The sequence below is a fragment of the Elephas maximus genome, chromosome 3 (assembly GCF_024166365.1).
Source record: "Elephas maximus indicus isolate mEleMax1 chromosome 3, mEleMax1 primary haplotype, whole genome shotgun sequence".
In the NCBI taxonomy this organism is placed as follows: domain Eukaryota; kingdom Metazoa; phylum Chordata; class Mammalia; order Proboscidea; family Elephantidae; genus Elephas; species Elephas maximus.
This window is the reverse complement of record NC_064821.1, coordinates 63,946,314-63,973,821: the sequence shown is the minus strand read 5'-3', so window position 1 is coordinate 63,973,821 and position 27,508 is coordinate 63,946,314. Positions and strand designations below refer to the sequence as shown.

The 27,508-nt window shown below is 51.4% G+C and overlaps 1 protein-coding gene across 1 annotated transcript; it reads left to right on the top strand.

Moving 5' to 3' along the window:
* The first annotated feature begins 577 nt into the window (after window positions 1-577).
* Window positions 578-23,470, top strand: E2F2 (E2F transcription factor 2). The gene is made up of 7 exons (XM_049878243.1): window positions 578-1,332; window positions 6,776-6,881; window positions 8,933-9,152; window positions 10,400-10,559; window positions 11,880-11,993; window positions 15,045-15,237; window positions 19,984-23,470. The coding sequence occupies exons 1-7, from the start codon at window positions 1,081-1,083 to the stop codon at window positions 20,241-20,243; spliced, it is 1,305 nt and encodes a 434-aa protein (XP_049734200.1). The 5' UTR covers window positions 578-1,080; the 3' UTR covers window positions 20,244-23,470.
* The last annotated feature ends 4,038 nt before the right edge of the window (window positions 23,471-27,508 follow it).

Here is a 27,508-nt window from a genome sequence, read left to right as displayed (position 1 = left end):
TTTACCTAGCCTCTCAGATGTTCCATCTTTATGATGGTGATCATCACTCCTTTTCCCAGGACTGTTGAATCAAATTAAACAACATACATAATGATCTAGCAAGGTGCTTGGCATACTGTAGGCGCTCATAGATGGAGAAATATGAAGAGATATGTTAGGCTCCGAGAAAAGGTACAGGGTCCTGGCTTTCATTTTAGTGGGGAAATGGGCATAAATGCATATACGCTAGTGCGAACTAACGAAAGGTAGTGGCCTGAGGAACGTACTGGTAGGTCTGGGCTCAGGTTAGGACACCGTGCCAAATGCTTTCCCCCAGCCCCTGGGAATTCGGGTCCTTTCCTCGGCGCGCTCTCCCTGCTCTGGCTGTCTCTGCCTTGTACGACGTCCCGGGAGTACCCTCCCAGTCTCAGCTTCTCGGGCTGCTAGCCCCGGCGGGCACCAGGCGATAACAGGTGCGGCGGCCCCTTTAAGCAGCAAAGCTCGTGTTGCAATCGCCGCCTCGAAGAAAGGTCCTTTCCGGGGGGTGGAGCTTGCTCTTGTTGCAGCAGCCAATCGAAGCGCGGCATTTTCCGCGGGAGATCCAAATTTCGCGGCACGCAGTTTGGCGCTAAAAAAAAAAAAGAAGAAGAAAAAAAAGAGGCAGAGAAAGGCTCGGGAACTAGAGGGCGAGCCCGAAGAGTCAGTGCCATCGCCCCCCCACCCCCATCCGAGTGCATCGCGTCTTCGCCGAGCCTGCGGGCGCCCCAAGTCCCCTCCCCGGAACAGGCCGGCCCCCCAGCGCCGAGGCCTCAGGGGCGCTGGGCCGTCCCGGGTCGCGGCCGCCTTCGGGGCGGGGCAGCCCCTGCCCGTGCCACCGCCGCCGCCGCCGCCGGGCGATCTCCAAGCGGCGATCTCCAAGCGCAGCTTGGCTCGGCCACGGGCCAGGAGGGGAGGGTCTGGCCTTGCCCCGCAGGCGTCCATTGGCGGCTTTCCCCGGCCTCCGCGCCATGCCGCGGGCTGTGTAAGCTGCTGCGGGCTCTGGAGCCCGCAGGTGCCCGCGGGCGCGCCAGGCTCGGGTGAGGAGGGGGCGCTGCGCTCGCCATGCTGCGAGGGCCCCGGGCCCTGGCTCCGGCCGCCGGGCCACCCCAAAAGGGACTGCCCGCGATAAGTCCCACCGAGCTGTGGCCGCCTGGACTCGGCAGCCCCCAGCTCTGCCCGGCCACCACCACCTACTACACCTCGTTGTACCAGCAGACAGTGCCTCCCACCGCGGCACCGGGCACCTGCCTCGACGCGACCCCTCACGGACCAGAGGGCCAAGCTGTGCGATGCGTGCCCGCAGGCCGGCTGCCGGTAATGCTGGGGATTCCCACCCCTTCTCCCTATGCTTTTCTGGATGTAGGAAGGAGGGAGGGGCGCTTGGGACTCAGAGTTTTGGGAGGAGGATGATTGTGTTCAGCCTCCAGAACGACCCACTGCCCCCAACACCCGAGTAGAAGGCCCCTTCATATTCACACTTTGGGTGAAATAACCTCCTCCATTGGAGTAGAGTGAATGAGCACTGGATGGGGAGTCTGGAGATCCAGCCTACTGCCCCGAGTACATGGCGTGACCTTGGGGAAGTCCCTGGAGCCAACACTAACGTCATTCCTTCATTCTTTCATTCATTGTCTCCTCCAGAAACCAGTACTGGGCCTCTGCTATTGTCCATGCACAGGGCTTGGTCTGGGGACACCATGGGGACTTTAAAACAGAGCACAGGTCTGATAGGTCTTGGGTCCAGTCTTCCTTGGACAGACTTGAAATTATCCATTCAGCAAACTCCTTCCTAAGTATCTGCCCTAGGTCCTTCCCCAGGCTCATTCTTCCCTCCTAGACTGCCAGTAGCAGGTGCAAATCAGGGGTAGCACTTGGGGTTCCTGTTGAGATTGGCTGTTCCCTCCTCAAGCCCCAGGCCTGTTGCCAGGGAGGCCCAAAGCGTGGAGGCACAGGCTGCCTGCTGACCTCGGCACAGGGCATGTTTTGTGGGAGGCGAGCTCCTGGAGCCCATGGGAATCGAAACAAGTATAGGGTGGGGGAGGGGTGGGAAAAGCCCTGGGGGGCAGGTGGTGGTTGGGGAGCCTGGTTTCTGGTCCTGACTGTGCCACTAACTTGTGGCCTTGGATAAGCCTAGGCCCCGTCTGATTCTCAGTCTCCTTATCTGGAAAATGTGTGTGTCTGTCAGGTAGCTGGGGGCCTAGATCATCTTGGGTCACTTCCAGCTCCAGGTCCTGGGTTTTGTAAGCAGAATGGGGAGGGGAGCTGGGGGTGTTGCAGGTTTGCTTAGCCAGGGTGTGGTGAATACGCTCAGGTACAAGGATAAGACCACTCCCTTCCTCCAAAGGCATCTGGCACACCTGTGTCAGTCAGCAGGCACAGGCTCCCAGTCATCTCTAGATGCAGGCAGAGTCCCTATTCCTGCCATCAGAAACATGCTTTGCCCATGTCCAGAGTCACTCCCTGAGCCTTATTCCAACTAAGAGGGAGGAGGAGGCAGCGGTAGGTGCTATTATCCCTATTTTACAGGTCAAGCAAAACCAAGGATAACTGGGACTAGGTGGCTTTCTTGCATTCAGCATTTTATAGCATAAACCCCTTTTGTACTCTGTGAAGTAGTTGCTGTTAGTAGCTCCATGTTACAGGGGAACAGGCTCAGAGAAGGCATGTAACCTGCCCAAGGCCACACAGGAGGACAGGGTGGAATGGGGACCAGGCCTCAGGTTTCTCGACCCACAAGACAGGTGACAGGTAGTCTCTTCTCAATGCAACATTGACTTATCCCTAGATTTTCCAGCCTCAGAGTTGGGCCTCCCCTAGGGAAGGGGCTCAGTGGTGGGGCCCAGCCTCTCCTCTGGCCAGCTGCTTTCTGACACCCAGGCGGAGTTTCAGTAACAGCTGTGGTTTTGAGCTGCTTCCCTCCCAGAGGAGCCCCAGTGCATCTGTCTGCACCATCCCTCCCAGAGGGCCTCAGTGATCTCAGCAAGAATGGCTCTTTTACCGAACGCCTCGAGTGTGCCAGCCACTGCTTGGTACTCCTCACATTCATTGTCTTAGTCAAGATGCTGGGGATGAGGCATCTTGCAGACGAGGAAGCTGAGCAGAGCCGTGAAGTTACTTGCCCAAGTCACAAGAAGTGGGAGATCCTCGTTGCATGAGACCACCCCAAAGGTGCTGCCACTGGGGCCTGAGCACCTCTATCAGGCCCAGAGCCCAGGCTCCTCAGCCTCATGGGCAGGCCTTGGCCCCTTGCTTACTCATTTGACAAGGGTGTGACCTGGAGCGGCTCCAAACCCAACCCTGGGTGTGACTGCTGGCTTTGTGGCCAGACTGCAAAGTGCAGGGTGAGCAGGATTTGTCAGAGAGCTGCTGTTTAAAGGGACCTCCAGGGACAGCAACCAAGTTCCGTGGCAGAAGGAAAACCAGACTTCAGGTCTCCTTGCTCCCCATCTAATTCTTACTCCACCACCCTCTGGGGAGGCAGGGGAGACACCTTCTTTGAGTGCCTGCTCTGGCTGGGCACATTGCATTATTCAGTGTCATCCCTGCAGGAACCGGTGATGATGGGGTGATCCTGCCTGGCTCTCCTTTCCTTGTCATTTATCTGCATTTTCCAAAGTCCCTCAGAACCAAGAAAGAAAATAGACACTTTAACAAACAACCCTACAAGGCAGGTAAGATGAGATGGGAGCTCAGAGAGGCCAGGCAGCGCATCCCAGGCTGCCCAGCTATCAAGTGGCAGAGCTGGGACCTGAAATGAGGAGGCTCCTGACTCCTTACACTTGCCCTACCCCCTACTATCCAACTGTGGCTTAGGAGAGACCTGGCTCCACTCCCTGTGTGACCTTGGGCAAGTCACTTCCCTTCTTCGAGCCCCAGTTTCCTCACCTTGCTGCCTGTAAGGGGCTGTGCCTGGTGATCTGTTCTTCAGGGGTTGCCTGAGAAAGAGCCTTTGCCCTTCTCCCTGGGGCTTGCCGTGGTGGGTCTCGAATCCTAAGGAGGCCTTTAAGACCCAGCCAAAGGGGCTACCCTAAGAGGGTCCAGGTCAGCACCAAGTGGCCTCTGGGTGTGGCCACAGACCTTTGCTCTCCTTTGCCTGTCCCTGTCTCTTTCCTTTCACCTCACCCTGAACTTTTCCCTTGCTAGTGGTCCTGGGGCTTTAGTGACAGCAGCTCCCCTGTGTATGCAGTCATTGAGGGCAAAGGGCTTTGCTGCACAGCTCACTGAATGTGCAGCAGAGATGGAGCGGCTTATCCCATTTTACAGATGGGCCTCAAGAGGTCAACTGACTTGCCCAACCTACCTAGCTAAGAAGGAGGGAGGTCTAGGTCAGTATCACTCCAAAGCCTGTCCTCAGCCTCTCCTTGTTCCTCATTCCACTGGGTTGGTCCTCTGTCCCCTCTTTTCTGGCCAAGGGCTGACTTTTCCCTGGGCAGTACCTCTGGCAGGGGTCAGAGAGGGGTCCTTGGTGGGGGACACTTTGCTGCACAGGGTCTGAGGAGTGCAGGATAAGGGGGAGGGAAAGCCTAAAAAGGGAGAGGGAGATGGCCTGGGTATGTGTGTGCAGGCGCATGTGTATGAGTGAAGTGATGGGGGCAGGTGGGCATGGCCAGGCCTTGACTGAAATTTCAGCAAATTCTGGGGAGTGTGTGTGAGATGGAGCTGAGGCAGCCTGGCACGTGGCTTTGGAGTCAGACAGACCTGCGTTCAAACCCTGGCTCTGCTCTTTGTCTGTGTGACCTTAGGCATGTGGATTAACCTCTCTGAGTCTTCTCCACTTCTCATTTGCCAAGAGAGATTGACAATTCCGATGTTAGAGGACCATTGTGAGCAGGTGATGGGCCTGTTGGGTCCTGTCTTCTCATTCCTCATCCCCTACAGTTCCCAGATAGTGACGTCCTTCCTGGTGTGTTGTCTCCTGTCAGGTAGAGGAGGTATGTGGGGTTAGGGAGACTAGGCTGCCCCACCTCTGCTTCAGATAGGGCTCAGCCTGCCCTTCCCTTCCTCTTCCTGTTCTTGGTGGATCTTCTGAGGGATGGGAATAAGGATCCTGGGTTGGACAATCTTGATCAGGATTGAGAAAGGCCTTGGAGTTCTTCAAGCCTCAGTTACATCAGCTGTAAAATGGGGGCAGCATAGTGATGCTGGAAAGATCTGATGAGGCGATGAGCGTTGGGACTTGGCTCAGAGCACATGGAAGATCCCAGTAAATGACTGGGCCTTTCTCTAGGGACAGGATGGGGCTAGAGCAAATCACCGTCCCTGGAACCCAGGACCTCACCAGTTGGGAGGGTGAAACAGGAGTATTCGGGATATGAGCAGGGAGCTGTTTAGATCATGTCCTGGTCTGAGTAAGGGTGGAGAGGAGCCTGATGTCCAGGCTCCTTAGGCCAAAGAGCAGAGCTCCTCAGCTTAGCCCAGGAAGACTTCCTGGAAGAGGCAGGCATGGTGGGGAGGGGAGCTGAGAGCAGGAAGAGCTGCCACTGCCCTCCACACCTGTTAGCCCAGCTGTGCTCAGCAGCAGTTAGAAGTCTCAGCCCTGCCTAGCATGACAGCATCACCAAGGGTTAAAATAGTCCTCTGTATCTCAGTGGGGGAGGGGCCTCCATGTCTGGGTGACTGGGGAAGGAGGTAGGAAGTGAGCTGGGTGACCCCCAGAAGGGTGTGTCAAGGAAGGGGCTGAGATTGGGTTTTAGGGAAGGGACTTCAAGTTTCCTGAGCACCTACTGGGTGCTGAGCCACAGACTGAGCACTTTATAGATGTCACCTCCTCAAATCCTCACTACAGCCTCTGAGGTAGGTGTTCTCGGTCCCATTTTGCAGAGGAGGAAACTGAGGCTCCTAGATGTGGAGCATTTTCTCAATCACCCAATAAGTCCGTGAAGGAGCTGGGAGATTTAAGCCCAGGGCTCTGACCTGTGCCCCAGTGCCCCAGTGCCCTAGCCCTGCCCCTTCCCAGCCCTAACCAGGAGAGGCCGCTTCCGGGCCAGTGCAGCTTCTGGGCCTAATTGGGGCCGGGTGGCAGCGGGGTGGAGAGGAGCAGATGGGTCTGTGGTTTGATTTCCCCAGCAGGTGTTTCCCAAGCTTGGCGGGAACGGGGGGAGGGGGGCCTCAGCTGCTGGTCCTGAAGACAGGGGAAGGATTCATTGTCTGCCCCTCGAGGCAAAGAAAGAATGGCAAAGGGAGTCTATTCAGGAAAAGGCTGGAGCCCAAACGTGGGGGAGATGTTTTGCACTGCTTCCCTACATGGGTACCTCCCTGGGGTGTGGCACAGAGCCAGGAAGTCCCCCGGGCCTGGGTGGATGCCCAGCCCCACCCTGATAAGGGCCAGCTGTGGGGCTGTGATGGGCACATGGCCTGGCAGGGCCAGCTGCTTCTGCAGAGGGCCTCTCCCCAGCCTGATGTGGTTTAGGCTCCGCCTACTCCTTCCTCCCTGCATCCTTCTCTGGGAGGGGGTGTGAAGAAGCAGCTTGAGGCCTGTTGTTAAGGAACTCGGAGACCTTGGCCAGACTGGCTTTAGCTGGGTCCGAAATGCCTCTGTCTCAAATGATGAGAGAGGCGTTTGCCTCTCAGAAAATAGGACTCCCTCCCCATGAAAGGTCACTTCTCAGATCACTGATACTTCCAAGTGCAGTGATGTTTCATTTGGACTGGTGGTAAACTGAGGCCCAGGAGGTGGCTGCTGGTGGCCCCGGGTCAGGAAAAGGCTAAAAGAGAAATGATTCTCACCCTCCGCCTCTCTCTCTACTCTCTCTCCAAGGCCAAAAGGAAGCTGGACCTGGAGGGGATCGGGCGGCCTGCAGTTTCCGAATTCCGGACTCCCAAGGGGAAGTGCATTCGAGTGGATGGCCTCCCCAGCCCCAAAAGTGAGCAGTGCTGCTGGGGCAGCTCGGGGCGCTCAGGAGACTAGGGGTGGGGTGGGGCCGAGGGGGGCAGCCCTGCTCAAGTCATCAGGAGTAGTATTTGTATCAGGCTTTCCGGCTTACAAAACAGCTTCCCGTGCATCTTCTCACTTGGTCTTGCCAGGGAGTCTGACTAGCCTCCTTTTGCTGACGAGGCAACTTGAGACTCAGAGCTTCAGTGACTGCCCAAGGTCACAGAGCGAGTGCACAGAATCAGAGCTAGGGCCCAGACATGTAAGTCTTGCACTGCCTCTACCACACCATGCTATTGCTCTCAGAGTCTAAATGTGAAGACCCATGGTTTTCCTGGGTGGGGGTGGGGGGTGGGGGAGTTACTATTTACAAAAGGAGCCCTGGTGGTACAATTGTTAAGCACTCAGCTGCCATCCAAAAGGTCAGTAGTTCAAACCCATCAGCAGCTCCGTGGGACAAAAAGACCTGGTAATTTGCCCTCCTAAAGATTACAGCCTGGGAAACCCTATGGGGCAGTTCTACTCTGTCCTATAGGTCACTATGAGTCGGAATTGACAGCACACAACAATACTATTTATACAAAGTTTTCACATTTAGCCCAGTCTGACCTTTTCCAAAAGAGAGTTTCCAGCTCAGAGCGGAGCAAGATCTTAACCAGGGTCTTTCTTCCCCTTGTAGACAAAGAGCTAAATAAGTGAACAAAGGGAAGTGAAACTTGGATTAATCCAACCCGTACTACCTCAGAGGTTTTTAAGCTCCAGAGGCTGCCAGGGCGGCCTAAAGCTAAGCTGGAGGGAATTTTAGTCAATATTCTGGTTAGAGTGGGAGTTTAGGCATCTGTGTTTGGGAGGAAGGCTAGTTCAGGGGGTCAGAGACCTATTAAGGAAGGTATGTGGCTGGGTGGGAAGCATAACAGTCAGAAATTTGGAGGATCCAGGTAGGGTTCTGTTCCAACCTGACCAGTCACTCCTCTTCCGTGAACCCTAGTTGTCTCTTGTAAAATGAGGCACAGGAATGACAAAGTTTCCTCTCCAATTGATTGGTAGAGGCTGCCTAGAGATCTGTACAGAAGGCTCCTAAGCCTTACTGGCGCTTGTGAAAAAGAGTACACTAATCAATTGCTAATGTCTGCCATGAGTATAAAGCCTGACGAAGCAACCTGTGTGCCAAACATGTGCCATCTATGTGTTAAAGGATTCTAAAGTCCCCTTCCAGAGGAATCTGAGACTCTAAGACCCAGGTTTCGGAACTAGTTTGGCCACTAACTTGCCATATGACTTGCAAGTCACTTGGTTGCAAAAGTCCCCTTGTGGTCTGAGATGCTGTAGCTGAGATGTGGTCTTGTGACACTGTCCTCGTTGAGAAAGGAACCTTTTTCATGAACCTGCTCAATTTGATAATATAGGTCTGATTGCTCTCAGCTAATCATGGGGCTACACTTGAAAAAACTGTGTCTATAAAAGTGTTCCCAAATCCGGGCTTTTCATTCCTTCACTATGTGAATTCCAAATTCCTGACATAGAAGTAGCAGGATAGGGCAGTGCTTAAGGAGGACTCTAGAGCCAGGCTGCCTGGATTTGAATCCCAGATTTGCCACTTTCTAGCTGAGTGATTTATTTAATCTCCCTGTGCCTCAGTATTCTCATCTATAAAATGGGGATGGCTGTACAGGGTTATCATAAAGATTAAATGCATTAGTATACAGAAAGCTCTTAGAACAGTGTCCTGCACACAGTGAACATTCGCTGTGCTTATGGCTGCCCTAAGGTGCAATGGAGAGAGTACTGAACTGGGAGTCAGGACACGGGGCTTCCAGTCCTGATCCTGGCACCTGGCTGTGACACCGTAAGCAAGTCACTTTTCCTCTCTAGGCATTGGGTTCCCTGTCTATTCGGTGTGGTAAATGACCACTACCCACAGTGCTTGGTAAACTGCAAAGTGGGTGCTCATGTGAAGGGTGGTGCTTAGTGAGTCCAGGTCAATGGAGGAGGCCTCTCCAGGCTAGCATCCCTGAGCTGTGACTGGGCCCCTTTCCCCCTCAGCCCCCAAGTCCCCCGGGGAGAAGACACGGTATGACACGTCACTGGGGCTGCTCACCAAGAAGTTCATTTACCTCCTGAGCGAGTCTGAGGATGGGGTCCTGGACCTGAACTGGGCCGCGGAGGTGCTGGACGTGCAGAAGCGGCGCATCTATGACATCACCAACGTGCTGGAGGGCATCCAGCTCATCCGCAAGAAGGCCAAGAACAACATCCAGTGGGTGTGAGTGCCGGGCTGGGCCAATGGCACCATCCAATGGGTGCATGGGCCGGGGGCGGAGTCAGGACATTATCCAGAGGGACTGAATGTTAGAGGTGGGGCTGAGAGCATCATCCAATGGACACAAGTGCTGGGGGTGGAGCCAGTGTATCAGAGACCGCAAGTATTATGTGCTGGAGGCATGACAGGCCCGCAGAGAAGGATTCCTGGGAGATATAAAGGCCTTAGGGGACCTCCTGAATCAGAGATCCCAAGATTCTCCTCTTCTAGTTTAGGGGAGTCCTCTCAGCTGAGCCGGGAGTAAACCAGACTCCCCTCCTCACTTCTAGAAGGTCTTAGAGGGCAACCTATAGCTATTGGCATGAACCCTAAGAATGCAGGTGAGGGAGTCAGGACTGAAGTCACTCCAGCTTCCTGCCATTTGGGGGAGGCTGGGGCATAGGGAGAAGCCCTGGTGGCACAGCAATTAAAGTGCTCAGCTGCCACCCAAAAGATTGGTGATTCGAACCCACCAGCCATTCTGTGGGAGAAAGATGTGGCAGTCCACTTCCTTAAAGATTTACAGCCTTGACCTATGAAACAGACAAAAACACACATGAGGCAGGTGCTTCTTAGTTCAGTCAAATATATGAGACTAAGTGGGCAACACCTGTCCAAAAGGAAAGATGGGAAGGACAGGAAAACTGGAGGAAAGGACACTGCGAACCCAGGGTGGAAAGGGAAAGGGGGAGAATGCTGACACCAGGCATTGCGGCTAATGTCCCAGAACAATTTGTGTGTAAAATTTTTGAATAAAAAACTAATTTGCACTGTAAACTTTCAGCTAAAACACAATAAAAAAGAAAAGAAAAAAAAAAAGATTTTCAGCCTTGGAAACCCTATGGGGCAGTTCTACTGTGTCCTATAGGGTCATTATGAGTTATGAGCGACTTGATGGCAGCGGGTTTGGTTTTTGGTTTGGGGCATAGGGGTGGACATAGCTGAGCCTCCCAAAAATGGGGCTTAGGCCCTGACTTGTTTTTTCCTCCCTAGCCCAACCCCATGCCTCAAGTTCCAATCCCTGGCAACTCCCAGGAAGCTAGGCGGGACCACTGAGTTACACAACCCTGGGGGTACCATTGTAGAATCACATGAACAGCCTCGCCTGGGAGTTTGGCCACATACCGACTGCAGCTCTGTCTGCAGCAATCCTGGGTTTGGGGTCCCAGGGTGTGGACTGAAACTGACACTGGGGGGTGTTATGTTCCCAGAGGCAGGGGAACACTTGAAGATCCCACCTGGCCTGGGAAGCAGCAGCAGCTGGGACAGGAGCTGAAGGAGCTGATAACCATGGAGCAGGCCTTGGACCAGCTCATCCAGAGCTGCTCTGTGAACTTTAAGCACCTGACTGAGGACAAGACCAACAAGAGATATCCACCTTGGCAGGGGAGGAGGGTAGTCCTAGCAAGTCCTGCCTGGGGTGGGAGGCTGGGCAGGGAGCTGGATCCCTGTGACCTGGATTCCCATAAGCCTGTTGCTTATATCTGTCCACAGTTGAATCATTGACTCCCTGCGGGGTCTGACTCACTCACACTAGGAGTCTGGCATGTCTTTCTTTCTTCCTTAGTGACCTTTCCTCTCCAGTCTATTAAAGTTACTTTCTCACTACAAAAATAAGGCAAGTGTATTTCTTTAAATTTGGAAAATGGAGAAAAGGAAGAAATATTGACCTGCCACCTTAACACAGCCATTGTTCCTTAACTATGCGCAGGAGGTGTGTGATTTAAATACCATTGTGTGCCTGCGGTACATAATGTTTTGTATCCTGCTTTTCTGTACCTGGAGCCCTGGTGGCACAGTGGTTAAGAGCTCGGCTGCTCACCAAAAGGTCAGCAGTTCAAATCCACCAGCTGTTCCTTGGAAACCTGTGGGGCAGTTCCACTCTGTCTTACAGGGTCACTACAAGTCGGAATCGACTCCACAGCAATGGGTTTGTTTTGTTTTGTTTTTTCCTCTACTTATTATAGTACCATAAACATTTTCTATGTTGTTGTATATCCTACGACTGTTAGGTTGATCCATATAAATTGCTGATATGAGACCATTTTTTACCTACACAAACAGTATATGGCTCAGTCTAATATTCGAAATGGTTTGAGAACGTCCTCCTCAGACTCCACTCTGGTCTATTGATGAGGCCTGTCACGGACATTTAGATTGATTTTAGATTTTTGCTTTTATAAGCAACCCTGTGGTAAATATCCCTATAGATAGAGCATTTTCCCATATTTTTAAAAATTTCCCTATGCTGGATTCCTAGGGTCGAAACGATGAGATCAAAGATCATGACCCAAATTTACTAAGGCTCTTGATACACTTTTGCAAAGGGTTTCACCATCTAACTGTGTTTTGGATCTGGTCCTGTTTTTGGAAGGATAGCAGGCATTGTGAGAAACATAAAGAAATAAAACCTGTTTTCTTGCCTATTAATGACCTAGTTTGAGAGAGGAAGTCTTTACAGAGAAGGCTGATATTAAGCAGCGTTTTTATGACTTATACCCCCACTTGCTTTCTAAAGGCATCTGAGGTAGCTTATGATATTAAAAGAACAGATTAGTTTTTAAATTATATCTAAAGCTATATAAGAAGTGAGAAAGGTGTTTCAGGAGCTTAGAGGATGGGGTAAGGCCTGGGCTGGGGGGTTTGGATTCTAAGCAGACAGTCTCTTTTCTTGACTCTCCTGCCCCTACACTGGCCTATGTAACTTACCAGGACCTCCGGGCTGTCGGCAACTTTAAGGAACAGACGGTAATCGCCGTAAAAGCCCCTCCGCAGACGAGGCTGGAAGTGCCCGACAGGAGCGAGGTGAGAGGGGAAGCATTTGGGGGAGAGTGGAGCTGGAGTGTCCCAGGTAGCTTTGCAGGCTCTGTCCCTGGCACTGCCCATTGCCCAGCGCCAAGCCTCTTGGGTCCATTCTGATGCCCGTGGCAATATCGGTGGGCAGAAATGGCAGTGGCTAGAAAGGGCCACAGGGCCCAAGTCCAGGTCTGAGAAAATCTCTGTTCCTGGTCTCTTTCTGTGCCTCGCCAGCCCCCGTGTTTCTGCACATGTGGGCCCACACACTGAGCCGTTAGTACTCACAGTAATCCATTCGTGCTAACCATTTCTCTCTTAGGTTGCTCTTAGTTGCTGCGGAGTCAGTCCCCACTCAGGGCGACCTGGTACGTGCAGAGTAGAATTGCTCCATAGGGTTTTCAAGGCTGAGACCTTTCAGAAACCTATCTTCTGAGGCATCTCTGCATGGGTTCGAACTGCTAACATTTCGGCTAATAGTCAAGCACTTAACCATTTCTGCCACCCAGGGACTCCTCTCTGAGATGAAAGATCAAGATTCTTAAAGCTCCCTTAAGAGGACTTTCATGCTGTGGCCCCAACAGGCTTCACAAGCCTTCTCTTCCATCCTGACCCCCCTCTGTTTTCTTTGCTTCGGCCACACTGACCTGCCTGCAGTTTTTTACCACGTTAAACTCATCCCTGTAAGAGGGCAGTGGTGGTTCTGTGGGAGAATTCTCACCTTCTGTGCAGGGAGCCCTGGGTTCAGTTAGCAGCCGGTGCACCTCAAGCGCAGCCACCACTCGTCCATCAGTGGAGGCTTGCGTGGGATGCTCAGTAGGTTTCAGCAGAGCTCCAGACTAAGACAGACTGGGAGGATAGGCCTGGTGTTCTACTTCTGAAAAATCAGCCCGTGAAAATCCTATGGATCACAATAGTCTGATCCCCTTGTGCATGGAGTCACCATGAGTCAGGGGCTGACTCAACAACAGCTAACAACAACAAGCTTATCCCCCGTATAAGACCTTCACCCATGCTGTTCCCTCCAGCTGAGATGCTCTTCTCTCTCTCTTCCTGGTTTACTGCTATTCATCCTACAATTCTCAAACGTCACTTCCTCAAGGAAGTCTTCCGTGATCACCCCCAGACTTCATAACAACCTGTGCTTTCCCACTGCACTTAACCTCCACTTGCTGTGACATATTTGAGTGATTATGTGGTTACATTCTGCTTCATCTGTTAGCACATAAGCTCCACAAGAGAATGTTCTGTCCATGTTGAACCCCCAGCTCAGGCCTGGCACATAATACGGGCTCAAGAAATGATTTAATGGAAGAACTCGGGCTGCAGAGATTAATAAGGCCCTGCCGCTGCTTTGGAGAAGCTCAGGACTGAGTGGGAAAAAGACTCAAGCAAGTCGTGATGCTGTCATTTATAGATGGAACATGTGCTTTGAGGGACCAGGGAAAGGACAATTGGAGGAAGCATCCACAGGTGTTGTCAGGTGCCATTGCGTCAGTTCCGACTCATAGCAACCCTATGTACAACGAAACACTGCCAGGTCCTGCACCATGCTCACAATCATTATGCTTAAGCCCACTGTCAGCCACTGTGTCAGTCCATCTCGTTGAGGGTCTTCCTCTTTTTCGATGACCCTCTACTTTACCAAGCATGATGTCCTTCTCCAGGGACTGATCCCTCCTGACAAACATGTCCAAAGTATGTGAGATGTAGTCTTGCTATCCTTGCTTCCTGGTTGTGCTTGCTTTCTGGTTGTACTTCTTCCAAGGCAGATTTGTTCCTTCTTTTGGCAGTCTTTTTTTTAGTATATTCAGTATTCTTCTCCAGCACCACAGTTCAAAGGCATCAATTCTTCGGTCTTCTTTATTCATCGTCCAGCTTTCACATGCATATGGTGCAATTGAAAACCCCATGGCTTGGGCCAGGCGCTCCTTAGTCTTCAAAGTGACATCTTTGCTTTTCAACACTTTAAAGAGGTCCTTTGCAGCAGATCTGCCCAAGGCAGTGCATCTTTTGTCTTCTTGACTGCTGCTTCCGTGGGTGTAGATTGTGGATCCAAGTAAAATGAAACCCTTGACAGCTTCAATCTTTTCCACGTTTATCCTGATGTTGCTCATTGGTCCAGTTGTGAGGATTTCTGTTTTCTTTATGCTGAGGTGTGATCCGTACTGAAGGCTGTGGTCTTTGATCTTCGTCAGTAAGTGTTTCAAGTTCTCTTTGCTTTCAGTTAAACTGCGTCTTCAGGAATGAATAGGATTTTTGCCAGGTGAAGAGGGTGCTGCATGAGCAAAGGTGTGGAGGCCTGAAAGCATGCCAGAATGGCATGTGTGTAGCCTAGTGTGGCTTAAGCTTCAGAAACATGGTTGAGAAGAGGCAGAGATGAGAAGCCAAGTATCAGGATTCTTGGTTACAAATAACAGAAAGCTGAGTCCAGATGACTTAAGCAGGCGGAAGAAAGAAGGAACCAAAGGGCAAGTCCAGGGAGAAGATTTGAATTTCAGGCAAGCCTGGATCCAGGGGCTCAGACTATGACTTCAATGTCTTTCTCACACTCTATCTCTCACTCTGCTTTCCTCTGTGCCGACTGCAATCTCAGGCAGGCTGTCCCCTTGCAGTGGCAGAGATAGGCTTTGTTATACCAGCTCAGCAACCCTGCTGGGAAGGCAGCTTCCATTTCCATAATTCCAGCAAAAGTCCTGGACCAAATGCTTGCTGGACTGACCTGAGTCCTGTGCCACTGTGAACCATTCACTGTGACCGACTTACCCAGCCTGCATCACAAGCTCACCCATTGGAGTTGGGGAAGGGTGCTGGCCCCATTCAAACTACATGACCTGAGAGTGGGGGAGAAGCATTTCCCAAAGGAAAATCAAGTCTCTCTTCCTAAAAAAAGGGGTTTGGGGCAAGAGAGGCAGAAACAGCAGATATCCACCACAGGCCAGATGGGGCAGGCCTCAGAGCCCAGCTCAGGGCTTGAGCTTGCTCACATGGGCCATGGGAGCCACGTGTGTCCATCCACATACATTGACCCACACAGCCATGGCCTGGCTTCTCTGCCTCCAGGAGAATCTGCAGATATATCTGAAGAGCACCCAAGGGCCCATTGAAGTCTACCTGTGTCCGGAGGAGATGCAGGAGCCAGACAGCCCTACCAAGGAGCCGCTTCCCTCCACCTCCACCCTTGACCCTAGCCCTGACTCTGCCCAGCCCAGCAGCGGTACCAGCCCTGAGATCGTGGAACCCGAAGCATCCTCAGGTAGGGTCCCCTGTCCAGAGGGACACGAGGTAGGGAGTGTAACCAGCCTTTGAGTTTCCTATTCTCTGTCAACATTTGTTGGGGACCTACCGTCTACCCAGCAGCAAGGGGTACAGTCAAGGGATACATTGCACTTTGTTGTTATTAGGTGCCATCAAGTTAATTTTGACTCATAGTGGCCTCATGTGAGAGTAGAACTGCCCCATAGGGTTTTCTTGGCTGTAATCTTCATGGAAGCAGATCACTAGGGTTTGAACTCCCAACCTTTCTGTTAGCAGCTGAGCACTTAGCGTGTGCACCACCACGGCTCTTTGCATTGCACTTTACACTTTACAAAGTGCATGCACAGTCCTTGTCTCACTGGGGAGGCTGATGCCGCGCCGGGGTCAGAAGGCCTGGCTTTGAATCCCAGCTCTTCCACTTACTAGCTGTGTGAACTTGGGCAAGTTATTTAACCTCTCTGTCTCAATTACCTCATCTGTGGAGAGCATAATAATTTATGATGATAATACCTACCTCATAGATTGTTGTGAAGGTTCAATGAGTTTATACATGTAAAGTACTTGGAACATACCTGGCAATAACTGTTAGCTGTTATCACCGTTAGAGTCCCTGGGTGATGCACGTGGCTAATGTGCTCTTTGCTAACCAAAACGTTGGAGGTTTGAGTCCACCCAGAGGCACCTCAGAAGAAAGGCCTGGTGATCTACTTCTGACAAATCAGCCACTGAAAACTCTGTGGAGCACAGTTCCACTCTGACGCACATGGGGTCTCCATGAGTCAGAAGGGACTCAGTACCAACCGGTTTTATTTACATCATTACTACCACTACTAGTATTGCTACTGCTATGACAACTGCTAATGGCAAAGCACCTGGCACTCAATTAAGTCCACGGTAAATGGAAACTACAGGGTTTTTTTGGTGGGGGGAGGGGAAGCTAAAAACTTTCTTGGGAAAGAATAAGGTTTTTCGAACCGCAACTGTGTACCAGGTACACCCATTATGCCGTTCCTCCTCACAGCAACTCTTGAGGTAGGTTCTATTATTTCCAGTTTAGAGATAAATAAACTGAGGCAGGGAGATGATGTGATTTGTCCAGGGTTCTCCAGCCAGGAGGTGACAGAGCCACATCTTGAAACACAGTCTTCACACTCCTAGCCCAGGGATCTATCCATGGGCGTAGACAAATCAAGGACGGGGCTCCTGGCTGGGGGTGGACAGCGGGGCTCAAAGCTGGCTACGCCTGGCGGGAGGGGTGTGGGGCGGATTCTGGGGAGCAGGGAGGTGGAAGAGGTCCTTGAAGGCCTCCCAGGGTCGGGGGGTGGGGATCGGCAAGGGTCAGAGAGGGAGCCCATGAAGGTCCCTCCCTCCTCCAGCAGGGTTTTTGCTTTTTACTGGGACCATGCATCAGGTTAGACTGGCTGGAGCCTTTGAGGCCCTGTAGGCCAGTGTTCTACATTTTGTTTTCTTAGCAGAATTTCCCCAAGTAGAACCCGAGTATTTAAACAAAGGCAGAGCTAGAACTGGTCTGAGGGAAGAGGCTTGCAGGGGGCCTCTGCAGAACACAGGTTGGATTCCATTTCTCTAACTCAGGGGTCAATAAACCATTGCCTGCAAGCCTGTTCGTGTAGGTCCATGAGCTAAGAATTCTTTTCACGTTTTTAAGAGTTGTAAAAAACAAAATGATGATGGCTATGTGACAGAGACCATAAGTGGCCCACAGATCCTAAAATACTATCTGGCCCTTTACAGGAAGAGTTTGCTAACCCCTGATCTAACTCAAGAAACCCTGGTGGCGTAGTGGTTAAGAGCTACGGCTGGCTGCTAACCAAAAGGTCAGCAGTTCAAACCCACCAGGTACTCCTTGGAAACCCTATGGGGCAGTTCTACTCTGTCCTATAGGGTTGCTATGAGTTGGAACTGACTCGCTGGCAGCAGGTTTGGATCTAACTCAACCTTTTATTTTACACATGAATAAACTGAGGCCCAGAAAGGGCAAGTGGCTTCCCGTAGGCCACACAGCAAGTTGGTGGCAGAGCTGGGACAAAAGCCCAGTCCCGGGACTCTTTGGTGATTTCTCCTGTGTTTTTCTGCCTCACCCAGATTCTCCCTGCAGGCTTCTCCCTGCACCGGCCATCTGTTCCTCTGGGCACCTCCCCGGTACCTATCTCCCACCCCAGACCTATGCCCCACCCTATTCTCCCTCCTTTTCCTTCTCTGCCATCTCACTTGACTGTCAAGATGCATACAGCTCTCTAAAGTTAGAACCCCGGCACTTCAGTTGTCCTGAGGCCTTGGTGGGGGTGGGGAACCCCATGTGTAAACAAGGGCAGGGTTTTAACCTCCATTTTACAGGTCAGGAGCCTGAGGCTCAGCAGGGGTAGAGGCTTACACAGGCCTCAGAGCAGTCAGTGGTGGGGCCAGCCCAGAAGCCAGCTCTCCTCATGTCCGTGCCAGGGCTCGTGCTGTGGCTGCCCTCTACCCTTGCCACGTGGCCTCATAGTCTCTGGCTGAAGAGAAGGGGAGGAAGTTTTCCAGAAGGTTCACCCAGACATTCACACAGGCTCCATGTTCTGGCCCGAAGTAGAGTCTAGGCCTGAGCACCCATGGCCACGCCTGCCCAAAGAGGTGACCAGTACAGTCTCAAGATCCCTTCTGACCCTAGTTCTGGCGTCACAGGGAAATTATCAACCCTTCGGGACCTCAATTTCCCTCATCTGTAGCGGAAAGAGTTTGGACAAGAGCCCTCTCTAACGTCCCTCCAGGCTCTGACATTCCGAGGTAAACCTAAGTATAGCTGACAGGACACAGGATTTGAAATTGGAAAGCTTGGGTTTGAGTCTGCCGCTCACTTCTTAGTGACTTTGTGACTGTGGGCAGGTCACTTTAACCTTCCTGAGTCTCTGTTTTCACACCTCTAAAATGGGGACACTTAAAACTCCTTTGTGATTCTTGGGTGGGCTACAGGAGATAATATGGTGTGAATGTGATTTTTGAAAAAGCTAGTTGTGGGAGTTTGAACTGAGCATCTACTATATGCCAGGCCTTGTGCTGAGTTTTGGAGGTACAAAGTCAAGTAAGACACAGCTCCCACCAGCAAGAGATGTTCAGAGTTCGGTGAAGAGACAGCTGTTACAGAACAAGTCTATTTGGATGCAATAAACAGCAACAAAGAGAGCAAGGTCCACTGTGTAGTCAAGGCTTTCAGATGTATTATCTCAGTTATTGCTCCCAGCAACTCAGTGAGGTGGATCCTCATTTTTCCTGACAAGAAAATGGAGGCGCCAGGTCCTACAGCTAGTGAAAGGTGAGGCTGGGGCCTGAACCCATGGCTTTCTTGCTCCAGACTCTGGTCTCTTTTCAATAACACTAGCATGCCTTTGCAATGTGCTAAACAAACAAATGTTAAACTGTTGGTTTTTTATTCAAATACATTTAATTGGCTTCTTTGGGCCTCAGTTTCCTCATCTGTAAATAGGGTAGCAGCATTGCCTGCCTCATGGCTGCTTGAGTGTGGGAGGAGGTGGGACATGCCTCAGCCTGAGAGCAGAGTGGGCCCCTGGTAAGCTCGTGGTAAAAGGGGGCTGTTATTAACAAGGGCAGCATGCTGGACCCAGCATGGGATTTCTGCAGGGCAGCTCTTCTTTATGTGCAGTTATCATTTAATCCTTTCAACAACCCTTTGAGGCAGCTATAATTGCTATCACAGTTTTAAAGGTAAGGAAACAGGCTCAGAAAAAGGCAGTCATTTGCCCACAGTTATACAATCAGTAAGAGGCTGATCAAGCAGTCTGGCACAGCAGAGCGGTGGTATTTTCAAAATGATGCTTGCTTGGGACTGAAGGAATGACCCAACTGGTGGGATTCTACACATTAGGATATATTTGGTGGGTAATTTCTGGTACCCCATTCCAAGCCCCTGTGTAGGAAATCACCTTCTTAACCCTCAGTGGGAATGAGCTGGTGTGCTAAAGAATTACCAGTGCCAGGGTGTCTAGAGTCGAGTGTGAGCTGTGGGAGGAAGGTAGGAGAGGGGTAGAAAGGTAGGCAGGGGCCAGATCACGCAGAGCCTTCTCAGCCCCGGCTGGAACCTGAATTTTATTCTAAGCCAATGGCAAGCCATTAGGGCTTTTTAAGTTAAGTTAGAGCACAGATTGTAAGGGGCAAGAGTCGAAGTGACGTGACTAGTGAGGGGGCTCCCGCAGTGGTCCAGGTGAGCGGCTCCCACAGTGGTCCAGGTGAGGGGCTTCCGCAGTGGTCCAGGTGAGAGGGTTCCCGCAGTGGTCCAGGTGAGAGGGTTCCTGCAGTGGTTCAGGTGAGCGGCTCCCTGCAGTGGTCCAGGTGAGGGGCTCCTGCCGTGGTCTAGGTGAGGGGCTCCCACAGTGTTCCAGGTACCTGGACCAGGATTGCAGCAGTGGAGCTGAAGAGAAATAGGCCGCTTGGAAAATTCATTTGATTGTGGGGGCAACTGAGCTTGCTGCTGGATTGGGTGTGGAGGAAATGGTGGAATTATGGGTGATTCTTGGGCCTTCTGGCTTGGGCAGCTGAGTGGGTGATGGTTTCATTAACTGTTATGGGAGTGTCCCTATGTGATTATGTTGGGCAGGTCAAGGAGAAAGAAGGGGCCACAGTAGTCCAGAGAGCCAGAAAGCTAACACGCTCTGAGGTTTGACCCTGGCTAGAGCCGCGCCCGAAGGGGTTTGGGCATCAGACCCAAACGTGATCCTTGGCTCTTTGTCTCCAGTACCAGCGATGACTCCCCAGCAGGTCCTGCAGCCGCCCCTTGTCCCCCTGGAGGCCACCGACAGCATGTTGGAGCTGCCACACCCACTTCTGCAGCAGACTGAGGACCAGTTCCTGTCCCCAACGCTGGCATGCAGCTCTCCACTGATCAGCTTCTCCCCACCCTTGGATCAGGATGACTACCTGTGGGGCCTGGACGGGGGCGAGGGCATCAGTGACCTCTTCGAGTCCTATGACCTTGGGGACCTGTTGATTAATTGAGTGGCCCTGCCTGCCCTAGCAGCCCTGCCCCTGTCTCTACCTCCTCATGGACAGACTGACAAGCCCTCTGCCCACACAGGGACATGGACACAAGGTGCTGCCCTGAGGGTATGGGGATCTCCTCTCCTTTCCCACCCCCTGGCCGGCAGAAGCTGGCTGGGGGGCGGATTTGGAGGATACGAGTGAGGAATGTATCAGGGGTTGGGTCCTGTCTTTCCTAATGGGAGCTGGGCCTGCGGAGGCTCATCTCGTCTTCTGACCTCTGACCTCTCACGTGAAGGGCCACAGGTGAGGCGAATAGGTCTAGGAAAAGGCCCTGCCAGTTCCTTTTGAGGGGCAGTTAGGACCCTCAATTTATCAAGAAGCACTTAATGCCTTTGTATTTATTTCAGGTTGAGTTTTGTCTTCCTGAGTTTTAGCAGGGAGATTGTTCTAGTTCTAGCAGGACTTCTCAGACAGGCCCAGCACTGTCCGCAGTCCAAAGGCTGGCCTGGGCTTTCAGAGCCCCAGGCCACCTCCCAGATTTCCCCTCAGCAGTAGGGGGCTAGGTCTCTGAGGGGCCATCTAGTCTGCCAATTGCTAATTGCACTTAGGCCTCGAAATTCTAGTAAGTGGTGGCTGCAGGCCCTTTGACCTCCTGCTCTCAGCCTAATGTCTCCAGCTGAGGTGTTAGCCTTGGATTCTAGGCCTCCTCTGCACAGGAAATGGCTCCTGGGAGCCATCCAAGGGCAGGAGGTGTCAAGGCTCCGGAGGAGTCTGGCGCTGAGGGAGCAGCCAGTTAAGGAGTCCTCTTCCTGTGGAATTCCTTACCTCTCCCTCCCCTGAGAATGTAAAAATGATCCTCCAAGGAGTCAGCTGAGAAGTGCTCCTGAGGAGAGCCCAGATAGGAATGTGGAGGCAGCTGCACTGCTGCTGTGGGCAGCTCTCCTCAGAGGCTTTGTCTTGCTCTGGTACAGGGGCTGTTTTACACCAGGGACCTGGGAGACAGAGGCAGCTCCACCACAGAGAAAGGCAGAGGTTAGGATAAGGCGCTCTGGTGAAAATAACTCTGCCCAAAAACATTCCCTCTGGTAGCTGCTGGTATTGCCCCCACACACCCTTCCCTGAGAGGATGTTTTTTTGCCATGTTTGTTGAAGGGGGTGATTTCTTTAATGACTTCTACCCACTTGGCTTTCACACAGACCCCTAAGGACAGAGGTGACCAGGGCTTGGTGGCATGTTGGCTCCTCTGTTTCTATCACAAGAATGCTGAGGGAGTGTCAGGAAGGGGTCTTTACTGCAGACCAGGGCTTGGCAGCTACTGGGGAGGTGGGCTTATGTTACCCCCTCAGCCTTAGGGTCTCTAGAGTGTTTTTTGGCTTCATCTCATCCCTCAGAGGCTTGACTGTCCTGCACTGTCTTCTCCCCCAACCAGCCTGGGATCGGGATGCTTTGGGCTGAAGCAAGGCCATGCCTTCTGGAGAGAGACAGTCAGGAGTGGTGGTGTGAGAGGCCCACCACCACCTACCCTCAGGGAGCTAGATTTCCTCAGGGCCTCAGCTGGGCAGCACTTTCTTAAAAGTTTGTAGCATTAATTTGGTTTAAAATGTGAAATTGGCCTTCTTGTTGCCTGCTCCTAAGCTGACTTCCTGGCATCTGAAGCTTGGGGTGTGGGCTTTGGGACTGGGGCCCTATGTGAGCGAATGCCTAGCTGGGGACAATTGTGCCTAGTCATTTGCTCAACTTCTTGGGCTCCCAAGTCAGCCTCCAGCCGAGGAATGGTCAGCAGGTCACAGGTACCCCATTCCAAGCTGGGCTAATTTTGTGTGCTTTAAAGAAATACCTTCAGTCTCTTCTCAGATACTCACAGGGGTCTCATCAGAAGCCCAGCTTGAACTCCAGCACTGCCCAGGACCAAGGGACCAGCTGGGCGCCTATCTCGGGGCAGGGGTGGGATGCTGTGTGGGGTCTAGTTCAAGACAAGTGGAGGTGGAGATCACGTTGCCATTCTGAGGTCTCTGCTGGGCTGCCATGTGACCAGTTCTCCAGGGACAGAGATGCTTGACTTCCTTGCCTTGGGCTCTGTCTAAAGCTACCTCCTAGGATTGAATTAGAGAAAAGAAAGAAGGGGCCTACAAGACGCAAAGGGAATGAGTTTAATGCTGAGGTCTGGCCGGATTTAAAGCTCTTTTCCCAAATGTCCAGCCTTAGGGATGGACATACGGGCAGCCCCTTGGGTCCGTGGCCTGTATTCTGAGCAGCTGCCCCAGCTCCATCCTGTGTCGCCCCCTCCACACCCTGCCTGGCTGAGGGGTGGGACCGCCCAGGCCAAGCCTCAGGCTCGGCGTGAGAAAAAGCCCGTGCCTCTTTTCTTGCCAGTGACACTTGAAACCCGCCAATTCCATAGAACGCTTTGAGGAAGCATTTTGTGCAGTATTTTCTTTAGGGCCAGGTAAGCTTTAAAATTAGGGCAGGAGAAAAGCCAGTTTCTTCCTAAGGTACACGATTTCTGCCAGAAAATTTCCCTGTCTCACCAGCAGCCCGAGTCACCTCTGTCCCAGGACCATCAAAGACTCGGGCACTGCAGGGAACCCAGTAGCATTAAGTTGTCTAGTAGAGTTGGAGCTTCAAAGAAGTTTCGTAAAAACAGGGGCATGTTCCCTAGTCCCTTGCCGTTAAAGGCATTAGAATGATAGATGCGTACAGTGTCCCTTCTCTGCGGGAATGTGGCCATCGGTAGTGTGGCTGTAGGGAGAAGAGGGAGATGATGAGGCTTATAAAACTGGCTTTAGGGTGGCTTTGACTTTGTTTTCCCTCCGTAAGTGTTCTCAGCCTCAAGTTCTGCACAGCGTTTAGAGTTTTTAGTGAAAGCTTGGGTTTTCCTAGCATCCGAGCGTTGTGTGGCTTAGTGCGTTTGAAGTGAAAGCCTTTTGGGGTTGCTGGGGAGTAGCTTTCTGGTTCTTGTCATTGTGTCCTGAGGTCCCTACCTCATCCCCGGACCCTGTTCTCCCAAGAAGACCTTCTATAACCGTGGTGACCACAAACCCCACAGCCCGCTGGCTCCTGGGTGAGATGAGGAAGCCTTATATGCGGTACATTTGTCTTGAGGGTGAATGGGGCCCGAGGACACCTGGTCCCTCCCTCCCGGTCATTGCCTTCCATTCTGGGTTCATCCTGGATCCTACCGTGATGAGCACCATGTAAGCTTCCTTGGGTTGTGATGATCAGGCATTAAACGGCAACTCTGGGCACCATGTCTTTGTTGTACTTTCTGAACTTGTTACCACTTATAGGTCTGGCTCCCCCAAAATACCCTCCCTTTCCTGACACTGACTTATTACCATGCCTAAAATCTCACCATTAGGACACTGAAAAGTTAGCAGCATCAAAATCCAAAATGTGAGTACCTACTCTCTGCTCTGCCTCCGTCACCTCTTACCTGAGCTATTTCAGTTGTTAGCTGTTGTCGAGTTGGCCCCCGACTCACGGCAACCCCATGTACCGCGGAATGAAGCGCGGCCCCGTCCCGTGCCGTCCTCATGACCAGTTGCAGATTGGACTGCAGTGATCCGTAGGGTCTTTGCTGGCTGATTTTCAGAAGTAGGTCACCAGGCCTTTCTTCCTAGTTCATCTTAGTCTGAAAGCTCTGCCGAAAGCTGTTCTTCATCATAGCTACCTGTAAGCCTCCACTGACCATCGGGTGATGGCTGCGCATTGGCCTGGATTCAAACCCAGATCTCCCACATGGAGGGCGAGAATTCTACCACCGAACCACCAATGCCCTCTGGGCTATTTCAGTTGCCTCCTTCATATTTTCAGTGGTGCACGTTCTTCTCCACTCCATCCTCTACAGCAGTGGTTCTCAAAGTGTAGTCCTCTGACCAGCAGACCAGCACCGCCTGGAAACTTGTTAGAAATGCAGATTCTCAGGGCCCACCTGCGACCTGCTGAACCAGAAACCTGGAGATAGGACCCGGGAATCTGTGTCTTCGCAAGCCTTCCAGGTGACTCTGATGGAGCTGAAGTTGCAGCACCCACACTGTCCATGTCTCAGAGAGGGCATTCCAATCGTGTCACCCCCCCTGCTTACTTCCCAGCTGTGGCTCCCCTCTGCCCTCAGGATGAAGCTCTAACCCCTGTGCTGCTCATAACAGGCTATTCACAGCCTGGCTTGCCCTGCCTTCCCAGCCTCACTGACTACTCCTTGCCACCCCCACAGCCACACTGGACTTTGTCAGTTCTCGAAAGCAGCATATCTTGCTTTTTCTGAGCCTTTGCACGTGCTCTTTACCTGGGGTGTCCTTCCCTCCATTTCAGCAGAGCAGGCTCGTACTTACTCTTCAAGGCCGAGTTCAAGAGCCTTTTCTGTAGTTTTCCCTAACCCACTTGCATGTAATCATTAGTACTTTGTACATAAAAACCAAAAACCCATTGCTGTCGAGTCAATTCCAACTCATAGCGACCCTATAGGACAGAGTAGAGCTGCCCCGTAGAGTTTCCAAAGAGCACCTCGTGGATTCAAACTGCCGATCTTTTGGTTAGCAGCTGTAGCTCTTAACCACTACGCCACCAGGGTTTCCACTTTGAGCTAGACAGAGTTATTTCTGAGTTATTGGAATGGCAGAGGTAACAACGACAACTATGTGCTAAGCACTGAGGAGACAGAGATGAGTAAGACCCAGCCCCTGTCCTCAGCGTCCCCACAAGACAGACACATAAACAGTTCATCACACATGATGTGACAGCTGCAGTAATGCATCACAGAGTGGGTAGGGGGTCACAGAGGTGTACTGAAGGAGGTGATGCCCAAGCTTTATCTGAAAGGGTAAACAGGAATAGCCTGGGGTTAGGGTATATGGTGAGGGGTGGGGGTTGTGGTTTGGGTTTTTTTTGTTTGTTTGTTTAGGAGGATGGAGAGACCTTCCAGGCAGAGGAATCGATACCTTCTGTCTCCCAACAGACAGGATGGGCGTTAAGGAAGACTGCCCTCTTCCCCTAGGGAGGGACACTGATAGGGCTGAAAGCCAAAAAAGAGCAGCCTGGGATCCCAACTCTCCCATTTGAAGCTCTTGCCCCAGGAAAGCCCTCTGAGTCAAAAACGTTGACACGGCCCTGTGGGCAATGAGGGGAGGAGGGACCAGATCTGGGCCCTGCTGGGCTACAGGAGACTGACTAGCTCATGAAGAGGGTCTGTATCTTCACACCAAGAAGTCTGTTCACATGGAAGGCATGAAGACAGTCTAGTCCAGGTAAGCAAAGCGAGCTCCGAGGTTTGGGACACTAACACAGAGGGGAGTGCAAGGGGGAGTTGCCATTTAGTAAGTCATTGTCTTATGTCTGGGGCTGACACTGTGCTAAGCCCTTCTTCACACATTGTTATCTCATTTAATGCTTGCAACAACTTGAAGTCAGTGTTACTATCATCCCCACTTTGTAGATGAGGAAACCAGCTCAGAAAGTTTAAATAAGTTCCCAGGGAACCCTACTCTGTTGCTGGTGGGAAGTAAAATGCATAGCCACTTTGGAAAACATTTGACAGTTCCTCAGAAACATAAACATAAAACTACCATATGACCTAGCAATTCCACTCCGAGTTATCTACCCAAGAGAGATGAACAAGTGTCCATATAAAGACTTATACATGGATGTTCATACCAGCATTATTCATAATAACCTTTTAAGTGCCAGGTGCTACTTCAGCTCTGATACAGCAGAGCACAACACAAATTCCTGCCCTCAAAATAGGAGAAAAAATCAATCTCTAACCCCCTACAATAACAAAGGAAAAACCCATCTGACCAACTCCCTGGATATAGGAAAGCATTTGAAAAATTCAACACTCATTCATGAATTTTAAAAACCAGATAATTAATGAAGTGTTTTTTTTTTTTTAGACAGGAACTACTCTTCTATGGCAAGTATACTTACTGGTGAATCTTTAGAATTAAGACGAGGACACCCACTATAACTCCTACCAGTCAATGTCATACTGGTGATCCTAGACAAAGCAATAAAAAAAAAAAAAAAGGAGAAGAAAAAAGCCCCCTTCTGTCTGCCCAAAACCTATGCTTGTAACCACTATACTCCCCTGAAGAAGGGTCATTTATTTATTAGTATTTATTGAGCATCTACCCTGTTTTGAATGGACAAGGCCTAGTAGGTGTGTGTCTGCAGCAGCACTGAGGTGCCAGAAGCCTGGGTCACAGCAGGGATCGAAGACCAGACTTCTCCCCGGAGGCTCTAAAGAAGGATTCCTGGTAGGGTCCAGCAATGCCACAATACTGTTTTTTTAAATGTATATTCAAAGATGTAGTTTGCCTCTTCACCCTTCCATCAATCCTGGGAGATAACCACTGCCATCGAGTCGATTCCGACTACAGGATGGGTAATAAAACTGAAGCTGGAAGATTAAGTGACTTAGATCTCTGAAAAGAGCTGGAAGGGATTTTCACTCGTTCATTTTCCAAGCATTTTTTGAGCACCTTCTATGTGCCTGCGCTTGCCAGGTTCTGGGGAAACCATGGTCCCTGCCTTCATGGAGCCTGAAGCCTATTTCAATTCAAACCACTTATTTTCACCAATGTGCACATTCATTGACACAAACACCTTTGAGCCTCTTAGGTGCTAGGCCAGTGGCTCGCAAAGTTCAGCTCATCAGAATCATCTGAAGGGACCGTCAAAGCACAGGCTGCTGCACCCCACCCCAGTCTCGGATTCCGGAGGTCAGGAGTGGGGCCCAAACGTGTGCACCTCTAACAAGCTCCCAGGTGATACTGAGGCTGCTGGATGGAGGGAACCCATTTTGAGAACCACTAGCCAACGCGCCTGTGCTGGAATTCGGACATTAAACAATGTAAAAAGAAGGAAAACATTCACTACCCCTGAGGTGCTTACAGCCCAATGGATTTTGATAGGTGTTCAGTCACTCGCTTATTCATTCATTCATTCAACAAACCAGGGCCTTGCATACATAACATCATTTAATTTTTGGGAAAACTCTATGAGGTGGATATTGTTGTTAGCCCCATTTTTACAAGAGGAAACAGACTGAGAGTTTAGGTAATGTGCATAAGGCCACACACAGTAAGTAACAGAGCCCAGGCTGTGGGTCCCCAAACAACCCCACTCTTAACATCTAGCTAAAAACCCAGTAAAAATTTAATGAAATGTTATAAATGCTACAATTAAGGAAAGATAAAGTGCTTTGGGAGCCCAGATGGACCTAGTCTATGGAAAAATGAACTCGGAGATGTCATGTTGGGGCTGGACTTGAAGGAGACATTTT